The following is a 22,481-nucleotide window of genomic DNA, read 5'->3' on the forward strand; positions in this document are numbered from 1 at the left end:
TAGTGTAAAGAAGACATCATTATTGAAAAATACTAAATGAGAAGTGCTTTGCATGTACAATGGCTAATAATGCACAAAATGACTAACAGCACTCCAAATGGTCTGTTGCTGTAGTAACAAAACAGAGGTGGGAATGTTTCCATCCATTCATTCAACTTCCCCTAACCTTTCTTTAAAGTGCTAATTCTGACTTGAATGGAGACTTCTCTACATAGCCACTTTGACAATGTTAAGATTTTTCAAATGATTACTCACTCAAAACTGAGATCACAGATCCGATCAGGCTATCTGATTGGGTTAACTGTTAAATGCACACATGAGGTATGTGAAAGCTCAGTATTGCATATCTACAAGACTATCAGCAATTGAATTAACAAATAAGGATAAATCATTTAACATTCATTGTTGTATCTTGATGCCTTACTTGACCTAAGTCAGATTCAAAGTAGTCACTCGAGCAAAGCCTGTCACTCTCAGATGACATTATGTAAGCAAGGGATTATTGGGGGCAGTAACAAGTGGGAGGCCGCTTCTGTCAAGAAAATCATGCTTACACAATTTACGGAAATCACTTGTAATCAAAGTCACATAAGTGACGTCTTTCTGTTATCCTTTTTCCATCAATCCATGTAACAGTCCTCATCCAGTAAAAGCCCTGATTATGAATTAATTTGGTACACATAACAGTAGACTAACAGACACTGAATGCTCAGCAAGCTGAGAAAAAAGTGGTTGGACCTTGCAACATACAACCCAAAACTGTCATGTCCAGCTGATTTAAAAGAAAGTCTAAGGATTAATGTTACATATGACATGACTCAAATGCTCACAGATGGTCACATCTAATATTACAATAACCTTGGTATGAATTTGATAGGAAAGCAACAAAGTACCAAAAAGAAATCTGCTCTTCCTTGTCCCTCTTAGAGTACATGGCAGTGACGGGTAAAGTATTCTGAGTCTCTGTTATTTAAGCAAAAGCATTTTCTTGTACACCAAGCAAAAATACATTTTATTTAGTTCATGTGATTTCTCAAATTAAGTAAAGCTAATTAATGTATATCTTGGTTAGAAACTGAATCCCCACCACTGCTCTATGGAGTTCTGAACATCTCAGCAACCTGTGCTGGAGTGGCCCTCAATGCTGACCTTCAGGTGATGTGGGAGGAAGGAAAATTTGGGTAAAATCTGAGGGTCCTCTTGCGACCTCAACATTTCTCCCCTCTCTGGGGCGGACCATCTCCTCTTGCGGCTAACTGCTCTCTCAGCACTGAATGTGTAGGTTTTTTCTGCCTGGTTCTGGAGATTCACTTGTGTCTGAGGATTTATGTCCCCATTCTCTAAGAGGGTCAACAAATTTCTTTGGTTGGAAGTCTCAACCAGTGTTCCTGAACTATTTTCCACTCCTGATGTCATTTTGTGTCCTTTCTTAAGATCCTCCATTTGGGTTGGTCTTTCCTCACTTGGCCCATTGTTTTTGGCTGATTTCAAAGTATTGTTGTGTTTCATCACAGAGTTTGAAAAATTATCTTTCTTTTGAATGCTATCATTTAGGCTTTTAAGGGTGAGGGAAATACAAACATCGCCCACAGACAGTTTAGCACAGGATAGAGCTAGCAACTGGGTGGTGCGGTCAGGGCAGCAGGATGACCAACCTTGACCAAACACAAAGAAAGGGTATTCCACCAGAACCTCAACACAGACCTAAAACAGAACAAAACAAAAAGAATGTTAAGAGTTCAAACTGTTCAATCAGCTCTACTGGGTATTACTGCGAATATGAAACTGACTCACCTGGGCTTTGTTCTCTCCCACTGAGAACTGTATGATGACAGCATTGGGTGTGCGGCTGCACTCTATGTGCTCTACAGTGCTGGAGTCAATCTTCAGTTCTCCACTCACCTCCGCACTTTGCACAAAGTCCTCTGTTCGCAGATCCTCCACACGCTTTAGTTCACCATCTGCCAACTGAATAATAGAGCCCTTCATGAAGAATGGTGGTAGGACCGCTGATGGTGATGATGGTGAGCTCTGAGGGCTTATGGATGTTGGAGGTGTTACAGGAACTGGAGAACCAACCACACTGGCTGAAAGAACAGGCAGCTGTATTTGGGTTGGACTTGGCACAACACGAGACGCATGACCTCCGTCAGAGACTGTGATGTCTTTACCATTGGGTAGGACTGAAGCTGCAGGTGGGGATGTATTAATAAACGTCTGAGGCAGAGCTGTTGATGCATTGGCTATACTGGGGATTACAGAACAGCAGGTGAGCTCTGGCTCAGCAGTAAGTGGATTGATGTTTGTGGCACTCACCGGAATGAGTAAGGAGGTGTTGCCTGAGATCACCACGTGCTGTGGCAGGTTGCTCTGATAACCAGTTACTGCTTGCTGGGGTCCACCAGAAGCACTGGTGATGTAGCCAATAATTGGGACCTGTGTAGCAGAGTAAACGCTGGTGGAGAGCTCTTGTTGGGGAGTGTTGTGAGGAGCCTGCATGAGTGTGTGCGGGGAGATTGTGGAGGCAGGAGAAACTTGGCTGTCTGAGGAAGTAAGGGCAGACACTCTGGACATTGGTTTGCCTATGCAGATCCCTCCTCTATCAGGAAGGTGCAAAGATAAGTGGTCCTTACCCAAAATACTTTGGAGCTCTGAGTTGTTTGCTGCAAGGTGGCTACTGGACACCAACATCAGCGATGTCTGCAGTCCTGTTCTGTCATGAGTGCTGTAGTCTGCTGGGAGCAGAACCTGAGCTTGGGTCTGAAGGCCCAGGTCATGGTTTTGCTTGTGGCTCTGGTCGCCTTCTGACTGGCTAGAAATTACTTTGGCAGTACTGTGCTTGACCACTGCAATCTCCCCTAGTGTACCATTCTGCATCTCTCTGTGATTGGAGCCTGGCTGCTTTGCAATGAAGCCATCTGTATAATGTAGAACCACTTGAGAGGGGGTAAGGGCCAGGGCATGAGGGGCAAGGACTGCTGAATGTGGATGGATTTGAATTGGCAGTTGAGCAGAAGGGGAGGAAACTGTCAAACCCAAAGGCGCACTATCTACCTGGATGCATTGAGTGTGGGAAACATTTGGTATAGAAGAAATCACATGATGATTCTGTGAATCAAGGCTGGATGCTTGAGATATGACAGCTGTTGTGGCCAAGACCTCTTGTGGTGTCCTCCGTGGCTGTGTTGGACTAGTCGTGGACGGCACAATCTGTGAAGAGATATAACTTGTATAGGGCCCTATGAGCTGGAGATTGGGGGGAAGTTGTGTGTATTGGACGGAGCCTATAGTTTGGGGAAGGCTTGTGGAGAAAACCGCAGGATTGGATGTTAGCACGGTAGGCCCAGAGAATACTCCCCTGTATGTTGAGCTGTTCGAAGAGAATGAAAAGCCAGCAGATGTAGTAGTTAGAGGATATTCTGTCACCACAGTGAGAGCCTTATTTGATGGTGGGGGGCTGTCAGGCTCAGCACTGTTGCTCTGTGATGGGCCTGCATTGTTGGGGATGTGGGCCATGCTAGCCATGGTAGCAACGCTGGCTAGCCAAGCCAAATTCTCTCCACTTTGGCTGTCACTAACAGCAGCTGACACCAGCACCTGCTTCTCTTCCAGAGCTAAAATCTCCCGCTTTTTTGGCGGAAGGCACTCATTACAACGCTCCTGGTTAGACTTCATTGTCTTGGAGCTTTTCCCGATTTTTAACCCACTTGTCTTAATCAGGATGTTTTAAAGTGCGAAGTAAAACTCACTTGTTAAGATATTCTATTTTTTTTTACTTTGCTCCACTTTTACTATAGTCTTGCCCATTGTCAGGACTCTTGTCATGAAAAGATTCATGTGCTTCATGTGGAATCATCTCTCACTGACGAATATTGGTCCGTACCTTCATTAGAAAGACACAAAAGAAAAACAAACATTGAGTGTATTCTGAACAAAGTGTATTCTTTATGCAATGTCTTTGATTCTATGAAACTAGCTCAAACCTATCTAGTAGCTTATTATGTAATTATTTTATTATGTAATCTTACAGTAGCATGCTTTCAGTTATGAGTGCCAAATAAATAGTTTTAAATGGAATACACTGATTTTGTAATGCGTTTATGAATGATTCTCACACGGTTTTATTTGAGTGATAAGTGATTGATCTCTAAGGGGCTACAATGAACACGTCTACATAATCAAATGTAAATCTAAATCGGCCTCATGTTTTAAGGACTAATAATGTTTGCATATTGGATATGTTTGCATACAGTCCATCTACATACATCAATGAGGATAAAGAGAAAACAGGATAAAAACTTAATATGCAAAAAGACTGTGTGGACAGGAAAAAGATGAAGGAAGAGAAAGAGCGAACACTGGCTCTCCTGACCCACATTGAGCTCTGCCTGCAAGTGAGCATAGTTATTGAGTTAGAGTGTAACAGTGGAGAAGAAAGAAAGAGAGAGAGCAAGATAGAGTGAGGGAGGAGGAATAGAGGGTGGGAGAGATCCCTTCACCACAGTAGATCTGCACCAATCATTGTCCTACTTTCCCCTACAGCTAACACCACACACAGCCAGTAAATGCTTCAGTCTATTGTACACAAGAGCACAATACACATGTACACATCAGCATATCTATTGGACTGATACGCGGTTATGCATATGTGATTTGGTGCAGAGTGCTCATGTATCAAAGAACAATAGAACTGTAGTGATCACACAGATCACATTCTTACCCAGCTTTCAATGCACGTAGCATAACAAAAGTACATTAAACCATTACATATAGATATAACCATATTACCCTGTATCATTTCATGCATTTACAGGGATCCATAAACATTTTTTGTAATACATTATTAGATCCTAAAAAAAAAAGTCACAATACAAGTAGACCAAATTGTTTACCATTAACCTAAAAACCAGAGACACGGTCATTCAAGTGACTGTAAAAATAAATCAGTGGAAATTAAGCCCAATCCTCTTCTGAGTGTCTATAAGACTTCTGAATGTATTATTTGCATGGGCTTTGTGTTCCTAAGATGTACTTCTGCTTTTAGCATATTTGAATGCAGATGCTTGCTGGTTCCTTATGGAAAAAAGTGGAATAGCTTAAATGAGAACTTGGGAGGGAATGTGAGAAAGTTTAAAGAATACCTACATTACACACATTATTTGTGTGTGTCTGTATGTGCATATTCACCATTTCAATTTTACTGGTTGTCATATTGGCCTGTTTATTTCCAGGGGCTTTCAGTCAGCACTACTGAAATACAACAACAATTCTAAATAGCTAACTCAACCTACGCCTGCAAGGCAATACAGGCACATAGACATAAAAGTGATACTGTTCTCTTACTTCTTGTGACTGAATCAGTGCCACAGAGCTGTAGTTCATGTCAACAACAGATGGATTTTCTATTGAAAGAACTTCAATGAGTTTTTCCATTGACTACTATTGTGGTTAAATTAAGCTTAACCATATAGTTAACCCTCAGAAACCATTATTTTACAGCTTCAAGACATTGTTTAATTTATTAAGTAAAGCATTGTAGGTGATTTCAATTGTAAACACACAAACACACACACACACGTTCGCACACACAGGCTCACAGTGTGGTTGAGCCAAAGAGCAAGAAAGATTAAAAACTTGCAGTATCCTTTCTAGTTTTTTTTTAACAGTAGATCTGATGCTCTGCAGGCTTGTCATAGTTCAGATGTCATCAATACATCATATTCATACCTATAAACCCACACAGACATTAACACACTAATAAAAGCAATACTAATATAACATCTCTGAGAAACTGGCACAAAAACAAAGACTTCTGAATGAAAATACTCCCCTTTTGTAATTTATCTACCACACAAACAAAAATAGTGTCAAATGATTTTGCAATGTACTTTATGTAACTGTCTGTGCACAGTGTGTAAATGAAAAATCCCCAGGAACGTATTACTCGCAGGATGCCGTACACCCTTTTCAATGATGTCATCTTAGAGCTGACTGAACCGTTGCCATTGATTGTGCATAGAAATACAAATATAACTCTGAAATTAAATGCTCATATTAACGTCTTTCCTCACAAAACACGCCTATATCCTCAAAGGATTTTCACTCATTTCCATTAAGTGCCTGTAAGCAGCTCCTCTCTGCACTTAACGACCTTTTATATGGGTGCCTGTCCCTTTAAAAGGCAGTCTAGGGAGTCCTAAGCTAGACATGAATCCAAACAGAGCTGTTGCTGCCTTTACAATGACTAAAGCCTGTTTCCTTTCCCCTATAAGCAAGATCAAAACCAACAGAATGACAGTGAAACATTTGCACAGAATTGCAACTATTTCTGCAAAGCCTATTGGTTAATGTTAGCTATAATAATAATAATAAATTGATTTCTCACATACATGCACATATTTCCTTCCCTTCATGGAACACAAGAATAATATATTATGTGCAATAAGCACATGAGAATCAAAAACAAGCAAATATTTAATCTAAGGGTGATATCTTACCTTTCTTTATGGGTGCATTTAATACCTCTCTCTCTCTCTCTCTCTCTCTCTCTCTCTCTCTCTCTCTATCTGCACTACGAGTGTAACTCACTCTACCTACTGGCAAGCTGTCCTTTGTCCAGGTTTAGCTCTGCTATCAAGTCACACGCGCAATCCTCTGATTTATGTTTTCTTCCATGTCCAATGTTCCCCCCGCCTTCACTTTCCTCCACTTCCTTTCGACAAATGCTCAGAGGGCTGAGGGTAAAGGAAGTTCCCTCGTCTGCGCTGTTTCACTAGCCTTACGTGTGAGAGCTACAGCGTATGTTATGCAAGGCAAACAGACTGCCAGCTCGCTCTATCTCTCTCTCTTCTGCTCTTCACACATACACACACAGAGCTCTAGAGAAAACGGCTCCTCCTCCCCCAGTCAGCCTCAGCAGCCTCATCAGGTATTCATTCAAAAAACACACTCTACTTGGCAGTGCGCCAAGACTATGCACACACGGGGACAGAGAGAAGAGAGAGAGAGAGAGAACGAGGGACAGTGAGAGGGAAAGAGAAGGAGGAGAAAAAAATTGTGAGTGAGGGACTGAGCACATACTCGGTTACTAACGTATCCTCCATTCCCTGAGATACGGGAACGGGTACTACGTCTGCTAAGATGCTATGGGAAAAACCCAGTACTCATTCCCGTATCTCAGGGTTACGTTAGTAACCGAGTACGTTCCCTGTTGATAATACTCTTGTACTATGGGAACACAGTAGAATCACGCCATGCTGTGTTAGAGGAACGACTATAAGTATCATAACTTCCATAAGCAAACAATGCCCATAGAGAAGTTAACAATAAACCCAAGGCTAAGATGGGGTGAGCTTCTTGAGGTCACACCCAGCCTGGTTAATCGTTCCAGAGTACTCCTGCAACTTCGGCACCCAGGGGTCAAGAGATGACAGGTGAACTACTGCCAGAAAGCTTGAGCAATATGGTCAAAGGCTCTCTGTCAGATCTTAGGCTTGAATTCCAAGCAGGCAGGCAGGGCTAATGGAGAGCACCTGCAGGTCCCCTATTCGCTTTAAATTACTGATGCTTTACTGATGCTAGTGCCAGAAGCAGAGCAGTCTTCAGCAACAGTGACCGAATGTTACTAGATTGTAATGGCTCAAAAGGAGGGTCCTTCAGGGCTCTCAGCACAGTAGGCAGATCCCATGAAGGGATGGTTGACAACACCTCTCACAGATTGGAAGTAAGAGGCCCTTTGCCGCGGTTTAGACACAAAGTGGAAAAAAATAGACCACTTGAGGACATAGGGTCGTCTCATAGACGGGGCTCTAGCCTCCAAAATTGTGTTTCGGCTCGAAGGCTCCCATCGAGTGGTCAGATGTATGAGGTGTCGAAGCGGCCTGTCCAGCTGAAGTGTAGGCGCGTCCAGCAATAGCTGAAGTGGTCCTTCACGGTATGGATGGGTGAGTGGCCAAAGACTCATTCAGGGTAGGCAGCTTGTCATACCCCTTCTCTTCAGCGCCGTCGATAGAAGTGAGGGCGGATGAATCTGAAGTAGGGAGGGAGGGCCCAGTAGGCATGCCACGATCTGGTGAGTTCATCATAGCCATCCAGGAAGAACAGAGAGGAACGCTGAGGAGGAGCCTGGCAGCGCCCCGGCAGGAACTATTCATCCAGACGACTGCAAGAGGGCTCCTCTGGCAGAGACCACTCTTATCTCAGCTTTTTAACTGCTTTTGAGAGAATACAGAGAAGTTCGGCATCCATCCTGTCTTTTTGCGGCGCTGGGCGAGGATGATGGCAAGGGAGCTCGCTCGTGAGCTCATTCGCAGCCAGATGCTCGAATCCTCTGCCCCACTTTCTTTTCCTCACAGGTCCCTGGGAGGAAGAAAGCGGGAGGGCCTTTATATAGCCAGATACCCCACACATTGTGGCGGCCTTTGGCAGGCTTTGTATCCATAGGCTCATGCAGCTTCGCTGCCGAGCCATTGGTTAATTTTATATACACTGCACGAACCAATGGCTGTGCAGTTTCATTGCGTGATTGAAAAAAAGGCTTCAGTTCGGTAGAAAAAAGGCTTTTTCCCATAGTGTCTTAGCAGACACAGTACGAGTGTAGTATCAACAGGGAACACATAGACTCACATACACCAGACACCACTGTACACTCGCAAGAAACACAAGCACACACCAACATGAAAATCTCCTTTTTGTCTGCTAAGACCATGAAATTCTCCTAAGAAAATCTTTGTTACTTCTTTAATCGTCAGTAATTGGTTATTAAAGAAGTAACCCTTGGTTACTTCTTTAATAACCAATTACTGACGATTGAGAAAACAGAGAGGTTTTTTTTTCTCTACCATTTTGACTTTTGATACAGACATAGAAACCCGTATGTCTCCCACATTAAACATGCAAAGTAGTTGCAGAACACCCTCAGGGGGGGACCCACATACAAATACAGTCACTCGCTCCATCACACACACTCACATACAAAAGTGTTATCTATGTGCACAACCTTCAAAAGATCTGAAAACACCCTGTGTTCAAAACACATGCTGTCAACGAGGAGAAAAGCAGGGAACATAAAAAAACCCATCAGCAATATATAACCTCTAATATTAGCCTGGCCTGCTTTACTCTCTCTAAGCAGATCCCAGCACTGCACTGGATATGTTTGCCAAGCCACAGACAAATACAAATCTTATTGTCATACTAACATACTTAATATGTTGTAGCGTATCAGACCCGAACCAGACAAATTAAAGAGTCGATCGGGACCATGGTTGTAAATGACCGCAAAAATATGTATGTGTGTGTGTCACTTTAAACGTGTTGTGTGCGCGCACGCACGCTCTCTACGTAACGTAAGCCGTAACTCAGGTAGAAGAAAGAGGTGCGGACGAGGAGCACATTGTGGTTCTCACGTGGTGTTTACAAAAGTTTGAAATATATATATTGTAAAAGGTGGATGCACTTTACGTTTGGTTCATTTAGTACCCTTTGGCAAGCGGAGCGAGGTATGTGTCTTTATTGTGTGTTTTGCATGTTGTATTTTAAAGTAATATATAACTTTGTATGGCACGTGTTATTTGTCGAGCTCTTTTGGTTAATTTCTCATGTATGTAATCATTTATTTGCCTTTTGGGTATCTGTAAATGTGTATTTGTTTAATCGGTCATTTGTACATACCTTTTTTATTTATGAGTATATTGTTTCTTTATGTAGTTTCACGGTGCTACAACACAACGTTTATCGAAATCACGGTTAATGGCGCTCAAATCGAGCGGAATAAAGAAGATTAAGCACCCGTCGAAACTCTCTGTCTCGTTTGTCGACGCCGAGGGGCTGCTACAGTGAAACTCGACGCTTATCGGGACTCTGCATCGCCTCGCTGCTGCCCTGTTCGAGAGAGTTCATCACAACGCCGCACGAGGATCAGCACGGCGCTGCGGACGTTTGCGCAGTCACAGCGGATCGTGACGTCATTATAACTGCTTAAAGGGAAAGATCGCAAGGTGGTAGCAAGGCACCGTTTAACATTACAGACTGTGAGTTAAATCGTATTCCCACGTGAGCTGCATCCATTCATTGGAACTCTGTAAGTTGACATGTTCAAATGGAAAGGATTATTTGGACTATTAAATTGAAAGATAAAACTACAAGAGACATTTAAATTGAATAAGTCAAATCACAAGAAAATATTCAAGTTTACTTGATTATTTAAAGACTATAAAAAACTTGTGTGTTAAATTTGAACGTTGATTGTTGAAGATTTATCTTGGACATTTAAAAAGTCATACACAAAGAGTACAGTTAACTTTATTACTGTTTGTAAACACTGAAATTTCTGATCTATTACAAGGGAAATATTTAAATGTTAAAAGTGTTTACAGTTGTGCATTTGTGTTGATTCTCGTTGCTAATATTTTGAGTGCTTACATTTTAGAGGTCTGATGGAAATGGTATCACTTATAGCTTAAGTTGCCCAGTTTAAAGAAGAAAACAACATTAAAGAGGCCATGGAAAATCCACCTGAAAAGGAAGTTGAATCAGTTGAGGAGATGCCACTTTCAGCTGAAGAAATAAGTAACCCACCAGTGCAACAGATCAGAGCAAGCTCACGTGAAAGAAGCTTAACAGAGAAAGGTCGAGAGCTGCATGAGCTCGAAGCAAAGAAACAGGAAAGGTCCTTCCATAAGACATATGAGTCCTGGAAGCAGGCTGCAAGAGAGGCTAGATCAAATTTGAAAACATTCTGTACACGTGAAGACCTGGATCAAATACAGTAGGACATTCAAGGCAGACATGATTCAGTCTAACAGCGTTATGAACCGATTCTGCGTAACCACACTACTACTCCAGACATTGTTAAACGTATGGATGCCTGCGCTGCACTAACTGCAGAGATCACTGATCTTGTCAGTAAACGACTGGAAACATTTAATGAAAGTTACAATGAAGAACTTGTGAAGGAAAGAGTAAGGCAGGTGCTGAATAAGGATGAATATGGATCCGTCTTTGGATGTACAGTAACAAACACAGTCGTTTCAGAGTCATCACTGGGATCCGATAACCAATCAAAGACTTCTAAAGTCTCAAGTAAGCATGCTGATGCACAGGCAGAATTTGCAGCGAAACTGGAACAAGCTAAAGCTTTACAAGAAATTCACAACAAGCTAAGCTTGATAAGATGGAGCATGACTGGAAGCTTTGTGAATCGAGAATGTTAGCGGAGATAAAGCAGAAGGAGGCTGAAATGTAGTTAAGGCTAGTTGAGGAAAGGAAACGGCTACAACAGCTACAAGTTGACAAAGAAGTTAAAGTAGCAGCAGCTCGTGTCAAAGTGTATAACGATTTGGAAGGCAACCTTCATTGCTGTGAAGATGACGAAGGCCCTAGCATTCACACTGGCTGCCAAAGGACAGAGCTTACATCTCAACTGAACCTGGAAGCACAGTTGTTCCTACCTCAGCAAGCATCATGTGAAGGATATGAAGTTACATCACCTCAGAAAACTGCAAATCTAGCTCAAGCAATAGCAAACTCACTAAGCACACATCGGCTGCCAGTTCCAGAACCCACTGTCTTTGTTGGTGACCACGCAATGGGTGACCCTTTAAAATTCATAGATTGGAAGATGTCATTCATGGCCCTCATTGATCGAAAACCTCTTCCTTCTGGTGAAAAAATTTTCTATCTGAAGAATTACCTTGCTGGGGAAGCTCGCAAAGCGGTGGAGGGATATTTCTACAGAAATTCTGAGAATGCGTATCAAGGTGCCTGGAAAGTGTTACAGGAAAGGTACGGGAACTCGTTCGTCATCCAAAGAGCGTTTCGAGACAAGCTGATGAGATGGCCCAAAATTGGAGCACATGACCCACTGGCATTACGAGACTTCACAGATTTCCTACAAGGTTGTGTCGAGGCAATTCCTCACGTAAAAGGATTAGCCATCCTAAATGATTCTGAAGAAAACCACAAGCTGTTAAAGAAACTCCCCGAATGGATTGTGAGAAAGTGGAACCGAATCGTGGTGGAAGAGCTACACACATCAGGTGACTATCCAAGTTTCAAATGCTTCACAGAATTTCTGCAAAAGGAAGCAAAAATAGCTTGTAACCCTATAACCTCTGCGCTATTTGTGAATCAAAGGAACACAGATGAAAGGTTCCCCAAGCGTGCTAAGGCTCTCAGTACAAAGGTTCAGGTGAACGACTTAAGCTCAAAAAGACCAGAGACGTAAGCCAAAGACATTGTGCCTTTTTTGCAAGGATGAAAAACATCACATTGCTCAATGCTCTACATTTGCTGGAAAGACTACTGAAGAAAAGAAAGTCTTCATTCATGAAACCCACCTCTGTTTCGGATGTCTCGGAAAGGGACACATGAGTAAAGACTGTAGAAGAAGACATACATGTGGTACGTGTGGTCGAAGTCATCCTACCTGCTTACATGAAGAAAGGGATAAAGCTCCTTCAAAGGACCCTAAAGGGGCATCTACGAATGTTCAAGCAAGTGAGGAAGTTCATAAAGTCATGACCCACTCACTCACTCAATGTTCTCCTGCTGCTTTCAGCATTGTGCCAGTTTTCATCTCTACAGTGGACGAACCCCAAAGAGAAGTACTAACTTATGCTCTACTTGACACCCAGAGCGACTCAAGTTTAATCTTGGAAGATCTTCTTGAAAGTTTGAATGTTGTCTCACAACCTGTGCAATTGAGGCTCAGTACCATGACAGCTGCTGACACGATCACTGCCAGTAAGAGAGTCTGTGGACTTAAAGTAAGAGGACTACAATCTGCAAGTTCTATACCACTACAGCAAGCATACACAAGAGACTTCATTCCAGTGGACAAGTCGTATATTCCCACCAAGCACACAGCGCTTCAGTGGAGTCACCTCAGACACTTAGAAAGTCAGCTGTCACCACTTTTGAACTGTGAAGTCGGACTTTTAATTGGATTTGACTGCCCATCTGCTCTAGCTCCCTTGGAAGCCATTATAGGTGGTGAAAATGAGCCTTTCGCGCAAAGAACTGTGCTTGGGTGGAGTATTATAGGCCTGTCTAATCCACACCTTGACCGACAAGGAAATCAGAGTTTTGTCCACCGTGTTGCAGTAAAGGAAATACCTGTCCCATCGCCCAATGATATCCTGAAAATTCTTGAGTCAGATTTCAATGAGAAAGCTTATGAGGATAAATGTGTGTCACAAGAGGATGTTCGTTTCATACAGCACCTCAGTGCCAATATTCATCAGAAGGATAATGGACATTACGAGCTTCCTCTCCCATTTAAGTGCAGCAGCCGACCCTCACTACCCAACAACAAAGGGCTAGCAACCGCTCGACTACAACACCTAAAGAAACGGCTCAAGTCCAATAAACAGTATTATGACCACTACAAGGCTTTCATGGAAGAGATGATTATCAAGGGTGATGCAGAACAAGCTCCAGCTATACTAAGTGGAGAGACGGTTTGGTACATCCCACACCATGGGGTGTACCATCCTCAGAAACCAAACAAGCTGAGGGTGGTATTCGATTGTTCAGCAAAGTTTCGTGGTATATCTCTAAATGACACACTTCTGACTGGGCCTGATCTAACCAATTCCTTGGTGGGAGTGCTGTGCCGTTTCAGAAAGGAGCCAGTTGCAGTTACCTGTGACATAGAGAAGATGTTTCACCAGTTTCTCGTCCCACCTGATGAACGCAATTACCTGAGATTCTTATGGTGGGAGGGTGGAGACTTGGAGAAAGATCCTCAAGAATATCGCATGGCAGTCCACCTCTTTGGTGCCACGTCTTCACCTGGGTGTGCTAATTTTGGCCTAAAGTACCTGGCACAGCAGCACAAGGTTAACTATCCTTCAGCCTCAGCATTCATTGAGAAGAACTTTTATGTGGATGATGGGTTAACCAGTGTTCCCTCAACCAGTGAAGCCAAAGAACTAATAATGCAAGCTCAAAGAGTGTGTAAACATGGAGGTTTACGGCTTCACAAATTTAACTCAAATAAGGAAGACGTTCTGAGTTGTTTAAACCCGTCAGAAAAGGCAACAACATCAAAGCCTCTTGACTTTAATCTTGAAGCAACACCAGCTGGACGCGTACTCGGCATTCAATGGTCAACAAAGGATGACACATTCAGTTTCAGCATCGACCTTAAGGATCAACCATTGACTCGCCGTGGTATTCTGTCTGTTATAGCCTCTCTATATGACCCTCTTGGGTTTGTCGCCCCATTTATTCTACAGGGAAAGTGTATCCTACAAGAACTGTGTCGTAGAGGTACTGAATGGGACAACGAACTTCCTGATGACTTGCGTCCTCAATGGGTGGGTTGGAAAAACGATCTTCTGAAACTCAAGGAAGTATCGATACCAAGATGTTATCACCCACATACCTTCAGTGACATAGTCAGAACAGAGTTACACCACTTCTCTGATGCGAGTAATGTAGGATATGGTGCTTGTTCCTACCTCCGCTTCAAAAATGACAAGAGTGAAGTCCACTGCAGTCTGGTGATGGCTAAAGCCAGGGTCTCACCTACAAAGGTCATAAGCATTCCCAGGTTAGAACTCTCAGCCGCTGTCATATCTGCCAGAATGAGTGTCATGCTGAAAAATGAGCTGGAAATGAAGATTGACCAAGAGTTCTTCTGGACAGACTCGCAGGTCGTTTTAGCATACATTAACAACGAAGCCCGTAGGTTTCATGTTTTTGTCGCAAATCGAGTGCAGCTGATACGAGATGTCACAGATCCTAGTCATTGGTGTTACGTAAATACAACAGATAACCCTGCTGATTATGCATCTAGAGGGCTTAATGCGTCTGCCATCTCTTCATCAATGTGGTTATCAGGACCCAAATTCCTGTAGGAACAGGAAGTAAATGCAACACCATACACACCTGTGAACCTGCTTGTCGGTGATCCTGAAGTTAAATTAGTTCAAACTTTTGTGACCTCAGTCAGAGACGGAGCAGACATCCTCAGTCGCTTAAGTCGATTCTCTTCTTGGTCTATGCTTCTAAGGGTGGTTGCAAGAATAAACAGATTGGGCCACAAACAGATGTACAACGGTGATCATGTGACAGTTGAAGAACGTGAGAGAGCTGCTAAGGTGGTCATCAAGCTTGTACAGCAGCAAGCATTCTCAAAAGAAATGCAAATAATTGAAAGAGGAGAAGCTCTACCAAATTCAAGCGCACTGTACCCTCTGGATCCTATTTTGGACAATGGCATCCTCCGTGTTGGTGGGAGGCTAAAACACTCGTCTCTCAGTCAAGATTTAAAACATCCTGTAATACTTCCAAAAGGTAACCACATCACTAAACTAATTCTGTCATATTACCACACCAAAGTTCGTCACCAGGGAAGAAGCAAAAATCAAATGGAGTTAAGAATGAATGGATTCTGGATAATTGGAGGCAGTAAGTCCGTCGCCAAGTTCATACACAAGTGTGTGCAATGTCGGAAACTCAGACGACCAGCTGAAGAACAGCGTATGGCAGAACTTCCCAGAGAACGTGTTGAGGTTTCCGCTCCATTCACGTACTGTGGTATGGACTGTTTCGAGCCATTTATTGTGAAGTGAGCTCGTAAGGAGCTTAAGAGATATGGCCTATTATTCACTTGTCTATCATCTCGTGCAGTCCATATTGAAATGATTGAGGACCTATCTACAGACTCCTTTATCAATGCCCTAAGGTGCTTTATCAGTCTCAGAGGAGCAGTTCGCAAACCTCAGTGTGACCACGGCACTAACTTTGTTGGAGCTAAAAATGAATTCGCAAATTCACTGAAAGAGATTGACACCAACGCTTTAGAGATCTTTCTTACAGAAAGGCAATGCGAGTTTGTCTTTAATGCTCCTTCTGCAAGCCATGCTGGAGGTGTCTGGGAGCGCCAGATACGAACTGTGAGAAATGTACTCAATGCCACACTTGCTTTATGCCCAGGCAGGCTTGATGACGCATCACTCAGAACGCTGTTCTATGAAGCAATGGTCATTGTAAACAGCCGCCCTCTAACGGTAGATGGGATTAATGATCCAAATTCACTCGAACCATTGACCCCAAACCATCTGATAATGATGAAGCCTGATGTTGCTCTTCCACCTCCAGGAGAGTTTGTAAAACAAGATGTGTATGCCACTAAAAGATGGCGCAGAGTTCAATACCTAATCGAACAATTTTGGAGTCGTTGGAAGAAGGAATACCTTCTCAACATTGCAGCACGTCAGAAATGGCATATTCCTCGCCGTAACCTTCAAGTGAATAATGTTGTAATCATCAAAGACGATATGCTTCCCAGAGGTCAGTGGCAATTAGGCCGAGTGGTGGGAACCAGTGAAGGTAGTGATGGTCTTGTAAGGCGAGTCAAGTTGCAGTTAGGGGAGCGAAAACAAAATCAACGCTCCAAGCCCACAGTCATTGAAAGGCCCATCCAAAAATTGGTGGTACTTATTGAAAATGAGTAATCAACGACTGCTTTGTGATACCATTGCATCAGACCATGTAATTAAGTTCTATAAAACCTAACATTTTAGACTTCACATGCATATAAACTGTTTGAAGGCGGTCATATTGATGTTCAGAAATCATGTTCTGATTCATTCACAGTTTGTCCTGTTCTTTCATCATTTCATAATTGGTGGGAGTGTAAATGACCGCAAAAATATGTATGTGTGTGTGTCACTTTAAACGTGTTGTGTGCGCGCACGCACGCTCTCTACGTAACGTAAGCTGTAACTCAGGTAGAAGAAAGAGGTGCGGACGAGGAGCACATTGTGGTTCTCACGTGGTGTTTACAAAAGTTTGAAATATTGTAAAAGGTGGATGCACTTTACGTTTGGTTCATTTAGTACCCTTTGGCAAGCGGAGCGAGGTATGTGTCTTTATTGTGTGTTTTGCATGTTGTATTTTAGAGTAATATATAACTTTGTATGGTACGTGTTATTTGTCGAGCTCTTTTGGTTAATTTCTCATGTATGTAATCATTTATTTGCCTTTTGGGTATCTGTAAATGTGTATTTGTTTAATCTGTCATTTGTACATACGTTTTTTATTTATGAGTATATTGTTTCTTTATGTAGTTTCACGGTGCTACAACACAACGTTTATCGAAGTCACGGTTAATGGCGCTCAAAGCGAGCGGAATAAAGAAGATTAAGCACCCGTCGAAACTCTCTGTCTCGTTTGTCGACGCCGAGGGGCTGCTACAATGGTTGAAACACGAGCCGAATTCCTCAGAAAGGCAACGGGATGTTGTAAATCATTCCTAGTGCCACAAGTCAGAAGCAAGATAACCAACCAACCAACTCTTTCACAGAACAGCTTTCAACATTAACACTACTAGAACAATATTTGACAATTGAAACTCGGAGAAGAGATTTTCAAATTTGGTGCAAGTAATCAAGATGCAACACCAGCCATCACATGTAAACCCATGAGAGTAATAAACAAGATCCTTGGATTGACTTCCCCCACCTAGCAGAACCAGACTGAAATTCCTAAGGGGACCTTTTAACCTCTGGTCCCTACAGAACATTCTTATGTTGGCACAGAATGGCACAGGGACTGTCTTTTATAGTGAACTCAATGAACTCAAAATGACTTCTAAAGGAATATCAGTCCATTGCTTAACTCCATATCATTTATGAAACCCACACATTTGATTATCATGTTTCTAATCACTTATTGTTTATGCCTTTTTAATAACTATTGAATAGTTTAAGGATTCATAATCATGTTTAGTATGTATGCGTTTCAATCTGCTTGCTTGAAATGTTTCTGACCATCAGTTATTTGTCAAATGTATCATATTCTTGTTATAGAAATCATGTCGAAAATTATACCCTGCAAGAGCGGGAAAATTCAGACGACGTGCTTGATAAGATAACATATGATTTATGATACCCCGAGCAAAGACAATATCTTATTGGTCAAGACAACATTTGAGGTGTGGCCAAAAGGCCAGTTTAAATACTCAAGACACCATCAAATTCTGCTTTTAGCCTGCTTCTTAGCTTTTGCTTTTAGTCATGCTTTTAGTCATCACTGTAAGCATTCTTTGAGCGTGGTTGCAGCGTGCTTCGGCCTGCACACCTGCTGCTACTTAGGATGAGAAGAAACACCACCTAGTCTCGTCCAACCTTACTTCTATTCTTTTACTTTAGTTTCTTTTCTTTTCCATTTGAGAGTTTCGTGTTATGAGTTAAGTTTTGTAACGCTGTGTCTCCGAGTCTGACCTCAAGTGCCCGTCCAACTTCAACCAGCCCACACAACTCCGCGTCTTCAGCCAACACCCAACAACGGGCTTCCAAAGAAGTCACTTCAGCGACTACTGAACTTCCAGCCAATCAGCAACCTCGGGAAACCCCGTTTCAATGACAACAAAGGGAACCCCTTTACACGGGAACGCAAGTAACTTTACCTCCAGACTCTGATCTGTACTGGTGTATCTAATATAATTTTTACCTCATTGAGGAACTCAATGCGACGGCAAGTGATTGATGGCTGTTCATATGCATATGCAATTTCACATATTGTTGTAAACTTGGGATTCCACATTTTCATTCTCTTAAACTCATCCTTCCCTAACTTTCTATCTCCCTGCAACTTGTATGAATGTGTTAGTGCGTGCGCTTTTGTGTTAGATTAGTTTATATGTCTTAGATTTATCTAATAAAGCCTTATTCATATTGAAAAGAGAAGTATCTTGTGTTTTGTGCTTACAAGTTAATGTCTTAAACTGCCAATCTTGTTACTGTGCTAATTAATAGCAAAGGCAGACAGAGTACACAGTTTAATTACTTGAGTAAAAGTACAGATACCCCTTGCAAAATTTTACTCAAGTACAAGTAAAAGTACCACAGTCAGATGTCTACTTAAGTAAAAGTACCAGAAGTACTTGTTTTTAAAAGTACTTGAGTATCAAGAGTACAAGAGTACATTTTCTAAATATTGCATTACTACTGCCACAGTGCTTACATTTATGTACAGAAACGTCCTACGTTGTAGGACGTGTCCTACAGAAACATCCTACAACGGTGTTCATCTTCAGTTCTCTCTTCACAGCAGTTCAGTCAGTGTACTGTTTGAGTAGATGAATTACTCCGGGATATGGGTTTGTTTTAACTCAGAGGGAGTGTCAGCCACATTAAAAAAGTTAACAGCTTAAGTCATTTGTGGATTAATGCTTATTGGAGACGCGAACTGTTTAAAACGATTCAGTTCGATTTGGTGAACTAGTTCAAAAAGATCTGGTTACATCAAATGATTTCGTTCGTGAACCGGATATCCAGACTGCTTTGTTTTGAACTCTCTCTCACAACAGACACGGAAGAGAAGACAATGCTGAATAAAGTCCTAGTTTTTCCTATTTTTGGACCAAAATGTATTTTCGATGCTTCAAAAAATTCTAACTGACCCTCTGATGTCACATGGACTACTTTGATGATGTTTTTCTTACCTTTCTGGACATGGACAGTATACAGTACACACAGTTTCAATGGAGGGACTGAGAGCTCTCGGACTAAATCTAAAATATCTTAAACTGTGTTCCAAAGATAAACGGAGGTTTTACGGGTTTGGAACAACACGAGGGTAAGTTATTAATGACATAATTTTGCTATCTGGGTGAACTAACCCTTTAATCAAATCAATAAACCTAAACCAGCAAAGAAAGCAATGTTGCAATGTTCTGACACACCTCTGAACCGGATCGTGTTATATAGGCAGCATAGAAGAGAAAATAATAATGATTAAAGAAAATCAGCTAATCAGCTGTGTTTAGGTCAGTGTACAAAGAAAGGAAAAATTAAATTCAGCTCATTTGAGTGACAGTATTAAGGACCTTCCTCTCACATTGACATACAGACAAAGGCAGGAGAAAATACTTTCAGCTGAATAACACCATTCTCACATACACAATCTATGTGTGACAACTCTGTGTGTGTGTGTGTGTGTGTGTGTACTGTACTTCAATTCAATCAAATGTCATGAAGTCTTTGGCGGAAAGCTGAAGGTGATTGCTGAAATGCTTTTCCAATCAGAGGTGCCTGCACTATCCAATCACGTTTGATAGGGTTTCCCAGATTTTAATTTTTTCCTTTTTTTTTCGTCGCACAAATTTTTTAGTGGATAGGCGTTTTATGAAACCGATGTTTTGAAACCGGGTCCCAGAGTGGATATATTTGAAAACGCCGCCTTTGCGTTTTCGTCTGGACGGCGAATCCGCACATTTTCTGAAAATATGACGTCATCAGCCCACGTCTCACCCCTAGTCAACCACCACTACGTCACGTAACAGCAACTAAAACATGAACAAACACTGAACGATTGTATTTTTTATTAACTAACATTAACACGGATTAATAAATGTATTGTTCCATGTTCGTTTGTGTACCACGCGCAAGGTTTATGAGCAAGTCCATGTCTTCTTCTCCGTTTTAAGTGTATCTCTGTGACAGAATTACAGCACCACTTGCTGGTCTGGCATGTATACTACATAATCTTGCGGTTATGGATAGAAATGTAGCGGAGTACAATATTTGCCTCTCAAATGTATTTGAGTAAAGTCATGAGTACTCCCCAAAAATGATACTCGAGTAAAGTACAGATCCCTCAAAATTGTACTTAAGTACTGTACTCAAGTAAATGTACTCCGTTACTGTCCGGCTCTGCTATGCTAATTAATAGTGTTTTCACTATACTTTGGATATTCATATCCAGCGCAGATTTGATGTTAAACGGCTCGTTCAGTGAACCGCAGGGCGTCTCAGTGATCAGCCGTGAAACAGTGATTCTGTTCAAATTCCCTTTAAAATCTTAAATGATTCCCTTTGAGCTAAATTGACCTGTTTCCCTTACAATGAACTATTGTAAAATATATTTTTAAATAAATGACTACTTTTATTCAGCAAGGACACATTAAACTGATCCAAAAGGAAGACAGTAAAGATATTTATAAAGATACAAAAAAATATATATTTTAAATAAATGCTGTTCTTTGGAACTTTAATTTTAAAAACAAAATCTTTCAAATAACACATCACAGTTTCCACAAAACATATTGATAATAATAATAATAGTAAATGATTATTAAGCACCAAATCACCATATAAAAATGACTTCCAAAAGATCATGTGACACTGAAGATCACAGTATTTTACCAAGTCCAAGATTTAAAAAAATAAATGAATAAATCTATATCTATCTAAAAAAACAAATGAATAAATTATTATTATCTCTGTTAGAGGCAGCGAGTGTCAGACAGCTTTGGCAGAGACTCAGAGTGTTAGTCTGACTCAAGAGAATACTTTGTACTGTTTTCACTTTGGATGGGTCAGTGTCTAAACCTTACATAGCCCTGTAGGGAGACAGTCTTTGATATCTCCATTCCTTTTAATAGCAGGAGATTTTGGGAGGGTTGCTATGTCACTGTTTGTTGAGGTGTTGCTTTATCCAGTGACTGGAGAGATGAGATGAAAGAGCTATGAGGTGTTCTGTCTTAGCTGCCAGTCTCAGCTTCTGCTTTCTTCTTTTTCTAGTTTAGCTCTCACTCTAATAAAACTCAGATTAGACAAATGTAAATAATAAAAGAAAAGTAAGGTGCGTTCAAAGAGATACACATTTAACTCAACTCAAAGTCATATGTGTAAAACCATCAAGAGCTTCTCTGCAATTATCTATTTATGACAGGAATGCACTCACAATTGTCCATGATCAAGTCCACTTTCTTCTCACAGACGTCCAATCACTTTTGCAAACCCCTAGATGAAAAATTGAATCACAAAATTTAATATCACTGTGGCTATATTAAATACTGACACCTGTTCACTCCTCACACTGAACTTTGCTGAAACTTCTTAGAGAGTGAGGCATGTTCTAACATGTCCAGACATGTACAGGGGGGGGGGGGGGGGGGGCACAAGACCAGTGCTGATATAGTCTTTGCAGTGGACACAAACATATATAGAGGAACAATTTAACACAGAATTTAGGGCTGTAATATATATTTTTTAATAAGTTAGATAATTATGCTAAGATTATGGCATTCACGTATAACAAGGAAAGAGGTCCAAGTGTTTTCTTGTTTGGATGCATTTGTGAGATAGATTTAAGAAATTTTCAATTTTCTATTATATATTTCTAGCTTGAAGCCTGTTAAGTGAATCATTAGATGAGTTTAATGTCTCATGCATCACAGAAACAATAAAGTAAAGTGAACTAAGAGATTTATAAAAATTAATCCGAAGTGAATCGTCAGCAAAAAGGACGCAGGGCAGGAACTGACAGATTAAGTGTTTACTGACTTGAATAAATGAAACAAACTGATGGGCAAAGCAGATTTAGCTGAGATAAGAGTGAATATTGGAAAGCAGACAAGGGTCCACAAAGACGATAGCTCAACAGAAGGATGATGATGATAAGAAGGATGGCGATGATGAAGCCAGACGAAAGCAGATGAGTAGCGCAGGTAGGTAGCCAGG

General features: G+C 41.4%; 1 protein-coding gene across 2 annotated transcripts; it reads right to left on the reverse strand.

Annotated features, from left to right (window-relative positions):
• Positions 1-708: 708 nt before the first annotated feature.
• Positions 709-21,831, reverse strand: LOC132103039 (ataxin-1-like). 2 transcript variants are annotated; one of them, XM_059507839.1, is made up of 3 exons: positions 21,703-21,831; positions 1,795-3,883; positions 709-1,704 (listed from the first exon to the last, which is right to left on the reverse strand). In XM_059507839.1, exons 2-3 carry the CDS (start codon positions 3,673-3,675, stop codon positions 1,114-1,116), a joined length of 2,472 nt encoding a protein of 823 aa, XP_059363822.1. In that variant the 5' UTR covers positions 3,676-3,883; positions 21,703-21,831; the 3' UTR covers positions 709-1,113. The 2 variants fall into 2 exon arrangements, with proteins under 2 accessions (XP_059363822.1, XP_059363823.1); XM_059507840.1 differs by lacking the exon at positions 21,703-21,831 and adding an exon at positions 6,498-6,546.
• Between the last annotated feature and the right edge of the window lie 650 nt (positions 21,832-22,481).

Source organism: Carassius carassius, chromosome 24 (assembly GCF_963082965.1).
Source record: "Carassius carassius chromosome 24, fCarCar2.1, whole genome shotgun sequence".
Classification (NCBI taxonomy): Eukaryota; Metazoa; Chordata; class Actinopteri; order Cypriniformes; family Cyprinidae; genus Carassius; species Carassius carassius.